The 13,701-nt window shown below is 36.5% G+C and overlaps 1 protein-coding gene across 1 annotated transcript; it reads left to right on the forward strand.

Annotated features, from left to right (window-relative positions):
- Window positions 1-8,549: 8,549 nt before the first annotated feature.
- Window positions 8,550-10,567, forward strand: LOC112714921 (uncharacterized). The gene has a single exon (XM_025766618.2). The coding sequence runs from the start codon at window positions 9,186-9,188 to the stop codon at window positions 10,353-10,355; it is 1,170 nt and encodes a 389-aa protein (XP_025622403.1). The 5' UTR covers window positions 8,550-9,185; the 3' UTR covers window positions 10,356-10,567.
- The last annotated feature ends 3,134 nt before the right edge of the window (window positions 10,568-13,701 follow it).

The following is a 13,701-nucleotide window of genomic DNA, read 5'->3' on the forward strand; positions in this document are numbered from 1 at the left end:
TAGATGCATTCAATCAATATATACTTACTTATATACCTTGCCTCCCCCTACTTCCTTCTTTTATTAAAGCCGCCCTCCCTTATATTCATCTATTTATTTACTATTTCTTTCATAATAATACTAATAATATTCCTACACAAAATTAAATTTTTTTTATATAATAAATTATGAATGGTAAATTTTTTAAAGATGACCTAAATTATTTAAAAATAAAATATTTTTTTTAACAAAACGTTAATAACATTTTATACTATTATCATAACACCATAAAACACTAAAATAATTAAATATTTTTATATTTCACATTAAAATTGTTTATATATAAAAATTTTAGCCACAATAGTACGTTACCTATATCTTCTTTAATTTCGCCTCTCACTCAATTTCATAAGTTTTTTATGCTGCAAATTTTCCTTTCTCATGTAAAGCATATTAAAAGTGCTCCTATTGGACAGAGTTAGGTATCAAATAAACAACACATTCGGCAAATGCCAACTTAAAAGCAAATTTTAGGTTCCTTCATCATTCGTACCTAAAATGCTAAGGTTTGGGCACATTTATTTATTTCAACAAAGATTAAAGATCCATCCCTGGGCAAGAATTATAGTTTAAGTAAAGAAAAATAGCAATCATGCCACTGAGTACTGAAACTATAAAAAAATGTTGAACACTATCAAAATTATCATTAAATTTAGTAGTATTTATTATCATTAGATTTAGCATCGATTTTTGTGTTGAATACAAGTTATATTTGGTTTTAAAAATTATTTATCATCGAATTTAATGTTCCGATTATAGATCCAATGATGAGAAGTGCTACAATATATTAATTTTTTGGCACCAAGAGTACCGACAAATTTATTGTCGAATTTCGTCAACGATAACTTACTTTATTGAAATACTGCATTTAAACAATTTTTCATCAAAAGGTTTCACTAATAAATCTAACGGTAATATTGGGATTAATTTCAAATGTGAAACTCTTTCCCTTCACTTCTCCAAACTTATTCTCTCTCTTCTCTCTCTCCTCTCATAATCTCTTGTCGCCACTAAAGTCACCGGCGTTGCCGCCATCCGATGGAGACTTTGTTATTGCTGTCGCCACCACCGTTGGAGTGGTTAATCACTACTGAAGTCGTTGAAAACGTCGCTGCTATTCGCGTCCGTAGTCATTGTTGTCGACGATAGTGACATCGTCGCCGTCATTACTATTTTTTGTTACCACCACGCTTTCATCATCCTGCAGCCATCCACAGAGATAATTTTGGAATATTTTTTTAAGATTTTTATGTGAGTTTAGTGTTTTTTGGTTAAGTTGTTTTTAAAATTATTGATTAAATTAGTATAATAAACTTTGTGATTAGAATATGGTATAGTATTTTTAATGTCTTTTAGATTTTTTTTTGTAAGTTTAGGATTTTGTTAGATATTTATTAAATTATTAATTAAATTAGGATAATAAAATTTGTGATTAGAGTTTAATTTTGTTTAGAATTTTTCGTTTTTTCAGATTTTTTTGAGTTTAGGAATTTGCTATGTATTTTAGGTTATTTCTATGTCTTTTTATTTCGGTATTTTGAAATTAAATAAAAAAATGTATGTGTATTTAGAAAAAGATTTATAACAACTGTTTTTAATAATTTAAGAGTAATAAAATGTGAATTTAAGAATTTATGTATATGACCTTGTTATATCTTTAAATGTTTTTATCAATTAAATTTAATTAAGTTGATCAAAATTTAATAAAAATCTCATATAATGTGGACATAAATCACGTTTTTTTTTGCATTTTTTTTTTTGAGTAACCACAACATGTTAAATTTAAGTCATGAATTATTTACTTAATTAAGCTAGTGGGTAGAATATAATGAGGTTAATTTTCTGTTTTCACATACTAGTCGCATGGGATTAATAGAGAGGTGCTATTCATAATACAAGAAAATAAGGTATGGACGGTGTATACTCTATAATACGAGTGGGGAATGTAGAAAAAACAATAGTGGGCAGGAGTATGTTTATATGTGAATGAAAAAATTGGAGATTTTTTATTCATTTAATATTTTTATTTCGAGGGTTACTTGAAATCGGATGATGTTTTGGCTTGTATGCAAGGTTCAAGCGTTTAATGGAGTGGTCTTCAACTTGTCCTTTGTTAGAGAGCCGCCGTTTGAGTTGTGTGTTTAAAAAGGTGGGAGGTGGTACCTGCAAGACATTCCAATATCTAAGTCAGCAAGGAGTTAAGCGGATTTTTTATATATTGGAACTTGAGTATATCTGAGTGTGCCAAGGTATTTATAGGGAATGAGCCAATAACCATCGTTGGAGTAGTTCACTTCTGATGGTGAATAATCGTCCATTTATCTTAGGATTGTCGAGATTTCTCTTCTAGAAGTGGGTAAGAGATATTAGGGGAAGTTACAACTCCTTCGGGGGAGTTGTCATCTGTAACACTATTATCCGACCTCTTAAGAGGTCGGTTGTACAATGAATGTCTTTTGGACTTTTGTACACTTTTTGGGCCTGCCTTATAGTTTGGGCCAGCGTGTGAACAGTGCCTCTACTTGAGTCTGAGCTCTCACTTCAAGTCGGAGTCAAGTATAAGTCAGAGCTTTTGATGCAGACTTCTTCTTTCAAGTCGAAAAATCGACGTGTTTTTTAATGGAAAAACCGACATGATTTCAGATTGCCAACCGTCGTGTCCGTTGGCTTTTCATATTAACAAGTGGGGTGCAGTTACATTGGTAACGACGCACTCTTTAAATGAGGAGTGTTTTTACAGTTTTACCCCTTGGGGTCTATAAATACGCCTCTCTTTCTTCTTTCTTCTTTTTCGTTTCTTCTTCTTTTGTACACTTTTCACACTTCTTTCGCCTTCTCCAGTACCTTTGTTTTCCTGTGTTGGAGCTTTCCAGATGCTCATCTTTTTCTTAAAGGGGAGACGCTTCGTCACACCACTGTGCCTCCACTCCTTTCTGTCTTTTTGTGATAAAAAGTTGGCTTTCTTTTCTGTTAGTGTAGTTTTTTTTCTGTATTGAGAATCTTTATCTTAGCATGTGGCTTTATTAAACCAATGCCTGTGTTTAGGCAACTTGTTGTCCGTTTTGATTTACCTTCTACTGTTGCGTTTTTTGTTGTTTGAATTTTCAAGATTCCTGTGACTTCTTAGAAATAGTATTACTTTTTTCTTCGAAAATATTCGTTTGATTGTTTTTCCATGAAAGAAGGCTTCTTTTATTTCAGAACTTGTAGTAATGATTCCTTTTTGTGTAATATAGGTATACCATTCTATATGTCTCGTCCAACTACTTCCAAAATGTCTTCGAGGATTCATGAGGACTTGTTGAGAAGGGTAGATGCCTCTATTTTTTGTGAGATTCCTTTAGTAGATAATGTTTTTGTAGACGAGTTTCGGAAGCATTATAGGCTTTGTAGTTCTGGAGAAGATGAGGTGAAGTATGAGTTAGTTGCCCCTGACCCTGAGGATTGAGTTTGCTTTGGTCGAGTTCTAGATTCGAAGCCTGATTTTATTTTCATGTATGATTGTCTTTTCACCTATCTTGGTGTGACGTTTCCTTTTTCTGATTTTGAGATAGAAGTCCTGTCGTATTGTAAAGTTGCTCCTACCCAACTCCACCCCAATTCTTGGGGTTTCATGAAGATCTACCAACTTGTAAGTCGCGAGCTAGGTTTTCCGATTTCTTTGAGGATATTTTTCTTTTTATTTCATCTCACCAAAGCTTTCAGTGATGCTTCTAAGAATAAATAGCAATGGGTCTCCTTCCGAACCATTCAAGGTCAAAAAGTCTTTTCTATTTTTGGCGAATCCATATTTGATTTCAAGAATTTCTTTTTCATAGTTCGAGTTATAGAGGGTCACCATCCCTTCTTTTTAAATGAGAGTAATGAGTCTTATTTCCCTCTGTACTGGATAGAGACGACCCATGTCGAGAAATATAATTTGGTATTTTTAGATGAGGTCGATGAGGCTGTAGTTGAGTTTTTTCGAGAGGCTTAGGGACGGGCTCCAAACTTTGACACCAAAAAATTTCTACTTGGAATCTGAGTTATATCCAAACCGAGTTAGGTAGCTTTTATTTTTGTTTTGTAGATAATTGTTTATTCCTCCGACTTGCTTGTTGATGTCCCTTTAATTTTCTTGTAGAAAAAAAAAATGGTTCTAAGGCATACTAGAAAGTCCAGAGGCTAAAAGGAACGCCCGAGCCCGAGTTGCTCAATTACAAGAAGGTGGGACGTCGGCAACCCCTTCTCCTCAGAAGTCTAATTCGGGGACCTCCTCTTCTTCTCTGGGCAAGTTGGTAAATCCAGTCCCTCCTACTCCCCCTCCTCCTATTCTAATCCCTACCCTACCTATTCCTCCCTTCTCGGAGCCAAGTTCCAATAAGAGGCTAACCTCGGAATTCGGTATTTCCAACATTGGTTACATTGAATTTGATGGAATGAAGTTCAATGAGAGGCACATCCTTTCTCATAACTCTATTTCTATGGACGATGCTTCGATCAGAAATCATCTCCAAGTCTTGATCCGGGAAGGGATAAGGACTGCTGGGGTTTGTTCTTCCCTCCTGAAAGAGTTGGATAAAACTCCCTTGAACACTACTCAGTGTTCTCTGGAGGCCCTTCAAGCCGAGGTGGCCGCTCTTAGGGGGGAAGAAAAGGAGTTGGAGAAGGAGAAAGCAACCCTTCAGGCCGAGCTCCAGAAAGTTCGGGAGGCAGATAGACAGTTCCTTGCTTCTCGTGTTATGGCTAAGGGGTTGACAAAAGGCTGAACAAAGTTATGCAAGGATTTTTTGGGACAACCTAGATTTGAAGGAGCAGATGGAGCGGCTTAGGGAGAGTTATATGGATTTGGAGGAGTCTGTTGCTGAAGGTACTGAGGAGGTGTTTGAGGTGCTCAAGCAACAAGCCCGGGTTCTTGCTTCCGACTTGGATTTGTCACCTCTTCACCCTGATAAAGTCGTAATTGACGGAAAGATCGTCTCTCCTCCTCGTCCTCTCACTGACTCCGAACTAAAAATTGCTAGCCAGTGCATGGTGGAATCTCCTCCCTGAGAAGTCGCTGCTTCCTCGGAGGTTCCTTCGAGTTTTTCAAGTCAGCCCGAGGTCGTCCCATCCGAAGAGGTTCCTCCGACCACTCCGAATTCCACTGCCGATCCTACCTCCTATCCTGATGATGACCCGAATCCGCTCCTTAGTCTTATTTGATATTTCTGTTAAGGCCCGGCTTGTGAGACTTTTTTTATGAACACTTTTATGTATATTTTGAATATTTTCTTTAGTATATTTGCTGCTAACTTTGATCCTTTGGAAAGGATCTTTAACAACTGTTATTATCTTTATGAAGGTTGATCCTTTTTAATAGGATTTTTCAACTATCCCTTTGCCTTATAGGTATTTTGAAAGGATTTTTGTTTGAATTTTTCAAAGATTTTATTGTATTGGCCTTAGTCGTATAGCTGCTACTCGAGCTATTCTAATGACTATTGATAAGGTTCTTCACGAAGTCTTTTAACTTTTTATCTTTTATGTTTAGGATTTTGTTAAGCACGTCTTCGTAGCGTAACTCGTCTGTTACTGTCAGTGGGATTTTGACGTAAACTTTTGTTAAGTACCTTAAATCTATCAAGGTTTGGAGGAGTGACTTTTTCCATTACTTGGCACGAACGAATCATGTTCTTTACTTTTGAACCGCTTTCTTAGGTTATTTTTGCGACGCATTTTGGTCTGCTTGGAGGCTTTCCAACTTATAAATCGGTTGCCAACTTATAAATAGGCTGGGTGCATGCTTGACATTGTCTTTTTGAATTGAAAATCGTGTAAGAAATTTGCGCGCGAGGTCCTCGAAACTGGTGACCGATCTAGGGGACAGGCTGTCAAACCACTTCATGGCCGCTTTTGTCAAAATTGTCGAGAAGGCCTTGCAGCAAATAACATTCGAGGCATCGGCAAAATATATTTGACTTTTGAAATTGCTGAGGTGGTGCTTCGGGTCGTTGTCCCATCGTATAGATTCATGTCGGGGCTTTTAAAGTTTCTAGAAACTCTTGCCCACATGTATCCTCAGTGAAAGGATCTTCTCCCCCCAACGAGGAATCTTCCCGAGCCGTACGAGAATTCTTGTTTCGAAGGTTGGATTCCAGCTTTGAGAGCTTTTCTTCTAGCTCTCTTTGCGGTTTGATCTCCTTTCTCAGGCTCTTCTCTGCTTCGTGATGTTGCTCTAATTCATGCTCCAATTGTTCAAGTCGACCATGATGCCCATGCAGTAATCCCATGAAGTCGGTGCTATGAGGTTGTTCTTCCCCTTCGGGGAGACAAACCTCGGATGGGATTCTCCTCTGGTGTGGGTCACTAGAAGGGCCTTCACCATGTGGTTCCTCCATTCTTGGAGGAGGTATCACTAGAGCTTAGTCGTTGTTGACCATGTCTTGGTATTCTTGATCTGATTCAGACGTTGTACGTCCGTCTTCATACTGATCGTCTGCCCTGGAGTGTTGGATCCCATGTACCCGGCAACGACGCCAATGTGCCGAGAATTACCTGAAACCGGATGATGTTTGGGCTTATATGCGAGGTCCAAGCGTTCAACGGAGTGGTCTCCGACTTGTCCTGTGTCGAGAACCGCCGTCCAAGTTGTGTGTTTGAAAAGGTGGAGGGTGGTACCTGCAAGACACTCCAATGCTTAAGTAAGCAACGAGTTAGGCAGGTTTTTTATATATTGGAACTTAAGTATACATGAGTGTGCCAGGGTATTTAGAGGGAATGAGTCAATAACCACTGTTAGAATGGTTCCACTTCTGGTGGTGGATAACCGTGCCTTTATCTTAGAGTTGTTGAGATCTCTCTTTTAAAAGTAGGTGAGAGATATTAGGAAAAATTACAACTCCTTCGAGAGCGTTATCATTTGTACGCTATTATCCGACCTCTTAAGAGGTCGGTTATACAATGAATATCTTTTGAGCTTTTGTATATTTTTTGGGTCTTACTTATAGTTTGGGTCAGAGAATGGACAATTTGAAATTTAGTTTTTTAATTTAATAATTTATTTTATTTTATATTTATAAATATTAATAATTAATTAATAATAACAAAAATAACAAATTCTTAGTGATTCTCTAATATGTTACAATATGGGTTCGTTTGACACATATGTGTGGTTGGGAAAATTATAAATAATTTTAAAAAATTTTAAGATGGAAATATCATATTCTTATATTTGGTTCAAAGTTTGAAAATTTATTTTTAAACAAGTTTGATTTTAAGAAATTAAAATACCATCATTTTAATTTTCACTTTTTTCTGAATATATTTAATTTCCATAAAAATAAAATTTAAGTAATAAAGTAATTCTTAAAGGACACACCTCCGTAGGGTTTCTATTTTACCCGTTTGGGCCGTGTCGCCCGGACACAAAGAACGCGCTTCTCCGTAGAATTTCTATTTTACCCGTTTGGGCCGTGCCGCCCAGACACAAAGAACGCGCTTCTAAAAGTAATTGCCCTCCCAACTCAGATCATGATTCATGATATTGATCTCAACACTATGTATGCTACATTAATGTAAGTGGCAGTATATTATACAACCATGTTATGTTATGTTTACGTTGAAATTAACTATTAAAATTAATTATTAATATATAATATTTATTAAATATAAAATATATATTAAAAATAAATTAAATTATATATATTTATATAAAAATATATAATAATTAATTTTAGTATATAAATAATTTTTTTATATATTATATTATAATAATTATTATAGTATTTAAAAAATAGTTTAAAAAGAATTAAAAATTAATATTAAATTAAAAATATATAAAAATAAAAATATTTAAATTTATTATAAATAATAAATTAGACAAAACTTAAATACCAAATAACAATTACAATAAAATTCACCTTATATTATAATCTTTTGTTATAGACTATAGTTTCTCGTAGCGGTATTTCAAAAGGATTGCAGCTTGTATATTGTCGTTTTGTTGACAAAATTGACATATGTGTGTTGAATAGTGAAGCCGTCCAATTACGGCAATATAATCACATTCCATTTCTTGTCCTTTTGCATTAGTCTTTTTCATTGTTACAGTTTAACTCTTCTTGTTTTCTGCTTCCTCCAATTCCTTTTCATTACACCAATACTTCTATGTTTAAGCAAAGCAAATCAATATGTGCGTATAGCACCCTTTCAGTCACTCATACATACACACCACACACCACACACCACACACCACACACCACCTCTAGTATAGATTCTATAACCTCCTGAACTTACTCCGGATTCGAATTTTTTGAGGAAGCATATTCTACCGCTGATTCCAATTTTGCTTAATACTTTCTAGTTTATTTGGTTCTCACGTTTGCTTTGAGGGGCCCAATTTTACTTTCGTCAAGAATCCGTGGCTGATTCTAGGAACTGTATGTCTTAGCGCGCATAAAACTTTATGTCAAAACAAATGGCCTAACGTTTTCAATCATATATCATATATAAACAACACAAATGTCCACATACACTTTTGGTTAGGATCGGATCATAACAACTTTTTTAACAAGTACAACAATAAAATCTAGCTTACATATTTTACAAGATCCACCTAAATTCAATGCCCTGCTTGAAATGTCACTCTCTCTTGCTATTTAATTATTGTTTTTTAAAAAACTGTTTGAAAAGTACCAATGTTGCCGACTTCCCGTGAGAAAGTGATCATACAAGGGCGCATATATTATGGGATCGAAAGATTTACGCATACTGTTACTTCTCCAACACACTCATTTTGATCGTATATAAAATGTCCTTATCCACTCAATTTATTTGTAGAGTAAAAATGTAAAATCGACCACCAATTATTTATTGGAATAATTGCTGTACTTTTTTTTTTTTTTTTACATTTCTCGTCTTTTCAGTTTTTGGTTAATTCTTTTTATTTTTGGGTCAGGATTTGGTTACTTTTTTATGGACAATGTAGAAAACCATCACCGTTAAACGGGCCTATTGGGCCTCGGGCTGTAAGGTGTATGGCAATTTGGTGATAAAAGCAGTCCGGAGATCGAGAGCGAATTTTCATTTCTAAACGTTAAAGGAAAAAAAAAAAAGCCGCGAAAGCAACGAGCACCAAAGCATTGGTATTCTTGACTCTTGAGAAGAATCTTGGAGAATCTCCGTCAATGGCGTGGACCCTCCGTCCATTCACCGTGATGTGCATCGTAACCTTGCTGATGAACGCCGTGAGCTGCATTCCGAGCATAGAGTTCGATTCAATGCTGGAGAGTCTACGGGAGCGAGGGTACGACCTCTTCTGCAACGCAATCGTGACCTCTGATCTGCAATTCGACATTTTTGCTTATGAGAATCAGAGAAGGCAAGAAGAAGAAGAAGAAGAAGGAAACAGCACAAGAACTAACAGCAATGCGCGCAACACCTTCACGTTTTTCGCGCCAACCGATGCTTCCCTTTTTGCCCTCGATATGACGCAAACGGCGTCGTCTTACACAGATACACTCCGATTCCACGTCGTACCTCGCCGCCTCTCCGTCACCGAGCTCCGCCGCCTCCCTGAAGGCTACGGCCTCCCCACTCTCCTCTCCAAGCGCCGCCTCGAGGTCACCCGCAGCCCCGCCTATGCCTTCGGCATCTCCGTCGGCGGCGTTGAGATCGCCTTCCCCGGCCTCTTTTACGGCCGATACGTCGCCGTTCACGGCCTCTCCGGGATCCTAAGCCTCCGCTCGAATGCTGTCTCTGGTGTTTCCTCTGTTCCCCCTTCTCCGCCGCCGGTGGTACCTCCTTCTCAGGAACGGGGGCCGGTGGGGGTTCCTCCGGTTGCTTCCTCCGGTCGCCGGTGGAGAAATAATCCTAACAGGCCGGACAAAAGAACGTTTCTTGCTCCTAATTCTCCTCCTGCGCGTCCGGTGCCGAAGGGGATTTCGTTCAACGTCACGGACCAGCGGCGACATCATCCTCCGGTTGAAGTTCCAGCGCCTGCACCCAACGCCGTCAGTAGGCGAGCTCCTCCGCCTACTTCTCCAGTAACGGGAAGGATTAATGCTCCACTTCCCGGACCTGCAGCTGATTCTCCTACGAGTCTTGATATTGCTCCCGTCATGACGCCGGTGGTTGCGACTCCGATATATCCCCCGGAAGGGTTTTCAGACGCGCCGATTGAAGAGAAACCAAGTGTTTCGGTTACGGAAAGTTGGGGTGGTGAATTGGAAGGAGTAGTAGAAATGCCGAAGAATACGTTATTAGACGAAAACATCACCAGAAATTGTGATCTAGAAGGGAGTGGTCCCATGGATAATGCTGATCAGCCTCGCATCATGCAGTGTTACGCTTCCTAGAATCTTGCACAGAGTGAGTGACCTTCCATGCAACTTTTGTGTTTCTTCTCTCTGTTTCTTTGTTTCTTTCCCTAGAAACATTCATTTTTGTAGCACTTACACTTGTAAATTCCAGTGGTAGTTGTTTGTTAAGATCATCCCAACTGAAGAAATATGTTGTAAACTTGTAATTGTGACATGCTTGCTGTCAATGAATAATCTTACTTGCTCAATACATGGAAAATTGATTACCACTATCATTATTAATTTATTATCATAGTTATTAAGTTCTCTGATGTAGCATTTTCAAGTGGTACATCATTGTCTACTCTAAGAACAGCTCTTGTCACGTGAGACTGCTATTTCATCTCTGTGTTCATCACAGAAAAGTGTGGGGAATGACTTTTCATTTGGAAACTTTCAGATGAAAATTATTTAGTCAGTCTTAGGCTTATGTAGCTATCAAGAACTGAATTATTTTGGCCCACACTAGGAACCAATAATGGATGCAATCAGGATCATTAAGCACATACAGAATAATAATGTAATCACTGATCACACTTTGAATGATACTCCAAGCTAGGGAGAAAATGAATGTAGATAAATAATAGGTGTTCAGATACAATAGCATATATTACTAAACACTATGTCCACAACTTTTTCTAATGAGTGGCAAGTGCTGTATTTGGAAGAGGTTGACTTGGTTACCTGCCTGATAAGGTTAGAGAAGTTTCTATTCCTGTTTGAAGAAGGACAAAACAGATGTGGTCCACATTAATCCATGAACCAATTTTAGATGGCTAAGCCTCCTTCTTTCATCAAAGAAAGAAAATGGTTCAAAACAGTAGTAACTAGTAACTTTGCCATTCCTCCTCTTTCCCTTAAATTTGACATCGTTCCTTCTTCCAAGCCCCAGCACATGGCATGTCCATAAAAGTTTATTATGAGAAACCTTATTCAGGAAGCTTGCTCTCTTCTTTGTTATAATATTATGCAATAAAATCCTTATTATATATCATACATGATGCATAAGCCTGGTTTGTTATGATTTTCTCCTCCTCCTTCCAATTAATTACATATCTATTGCGTGGAAGTACCTTCCCTTTACTTGTTGGCATAAGCATTAACAAAGAAGGATTCAAAGATGATGGAGTGGGAAAAACATTATCTTTTTGCTATATATGTATATATATTCGAGCATAGTACCAGGGTCTGGCTCCTTGTTTTTATGAAAGTAGAAACTAGAAAGAGTACGTATATGCCTACATCAATTATTGAGTGTTCCAAATAATAAGTATTAAGTGTTAATTTTAAAGTCTCAACGCAACAAATTTTGCCTGTCTTTTTTTCTTTAGAAAATAAACCCCAAGTTTTGAATAGTTCAAAGCATTGAATTATTGGAATGTTACTTATAACTTACTTACACGAATGGATCATTGTAATGTGATGCTGAAAATATCAACTGTTAACTGAAATATTATAAAAGATTGAGTTTTAAATTTATTTCGGTACGGATTGTAAAACAATTACAAGTATAATAGCTGGCTATAGATCGATCATTAATAGTTTGGTTTTTTATTTAAACACGAATAAATTACCATTTTTTTCATGTAATTTAAAATGCTAGAAAATTTAATTTTTGAATGAATAAAATTGACTTTATACTTATAAAAAATAGTTTTCTTGTAAATATAAGTAGATTTATTGGAATTCTAAAACTTTTATTGGTAGAACGTTAATTTATTCATTTTTTGTAAGTACAAACTTACTTATTTATTCCTAATCTATCATATTTAAATTTTTATGAGTAGAAGTAACAATTTATTTTATATGTTAATTATGCATAAAAAATACATAGGCAAAAAAATGCTAAATTTTCATGGGAAATTTTTTGTTGGAATAAAGACAGTATGGAATAGAAAAAATCAAAATTATAACCTGTCTCTCTCGTTGGCTAATATTGGTCACTAGCTCACAGCAGAGACTTAAAGAATCCTGAATCCTGGACCAAAAGCACATGACTAGACCCAAACAAATTAATAAGGATAAGAAGGAGACGAAAAATAGTTCTTTTATTCTGTTATTGGTATATAAAACGAATCAATATTTGTATTTTGAAACCTCAAATTTTGGTATCCTTAATAAAGAAGCCACAGAGAGTCCTTATCAACGAAGGATTAGTAGTTCAGTGTCAGATAAGTTGCGCCAAGGGAACGTTTAGAAGGCAACACGTTAACGTGTGGCTCCAACATACAAAGCATTGATTTTTGATGGAGAGACCTATGTACATGGATGGTATTCCATTCTATTATATTAAATTGAATAAGGAATTAGAAAAAGTAAAAGTAAAAGAGAATAACTAACAAAAGAAAAAAACACTCACATATAAATAATTATATTAGAGAAATATAAGTGTAATTAAGCGTAGCGAAGAGACCCTACCTATATATACAAGAGAAGACGATATATGTGGTCCTCTTTCTCTCTCTTCTCTTGTCAATGGAATGCGAAAACAACGAAACCCAGAAGGGGAACAATAGTACCCTAACCCAAGTTGAAGCAGCGTGGATTCTCACGTACATCAAGAACCACACCATCACCACTACCACCACCACCGAAGAAGAAGAAGAAGAAGAAGAAGAAGATCAACAGCACCATAGCAGCAGCAGCAACAATAGCTGCAGCTACGGCAACAGCGTGCAGGAATGGAAAGCGGTTGATGAGGTGTCCGTGTCATCCTTCAGCATGGAAATAGAGGATGTGTTGGCGGACATAGAAGAAGATGAAAGCTTAAGGAGAAGGAATAAGAGGTATCGCTACGTTGATGAGTTATATAGCACTACACAGCCTCTTTCACATGTTTATGTACCTGCAGAAGCTGCGGTTGAAGCCAACAACAACATCATGTTTATAAAGTTACATTATTAATGTATTTTGACTAGTTTCTATTATGCTATAGGTTACATGGACTACAATTTTCCGTTAAAATGTTCATAATCGTCGTTGCTATATTAGATTATAAGTTTCATGGAATTTGTGTAGATATGATATATATAATAAACATATTATCAAACCAAGATTGTTAGTTAGCCTAATCTCTTCTTGCAAATCAGAGTATGAATGAGGAGTATTTAGTCAAACAAAATTTGGGCACTGTATATAAGGTTGTGGTTTTTACGGTCCCTACTCCCTACTGTCGAATTGAGGAATTTATTAATTTAAGAGCCAGCCTTGGTTCTCTTAATTATTTTCTCTTTCTTATTCGGGTTATAGACTGATTTTCGAGGATATTCTACCATTAGAAGATTTGAACCTCAATTGCAAACACGGTGTATGTATTGGTCTACATAAATCGTAATGAATTCAC

This window comes from Arachis hypogaea, chromosome 10 (genome assembly GCF_003086295.3).
Source record: "Arachis hypogaea cultivar Tifrunner chromosome 10, arahy.Tifrunner.gnm2.J5K5, whole genome shotgun sequence".
Lineage (NCBI taxonomy): Eukaryota > Viridiplantae > Streptophyta > Magnoliopsida > Fabales > Fabaceae > Arachis > Arachis hypogaea.

Excerpts from the sequence above, each read along its gene's own strand:
- LOC112714921 (XM_025766618.2), top strand. The coding sequence starts at position 9,186 with ATGGCGTGGACCCTCCGTCCATTCACCGTGATGTGCATCGTAACCTTG.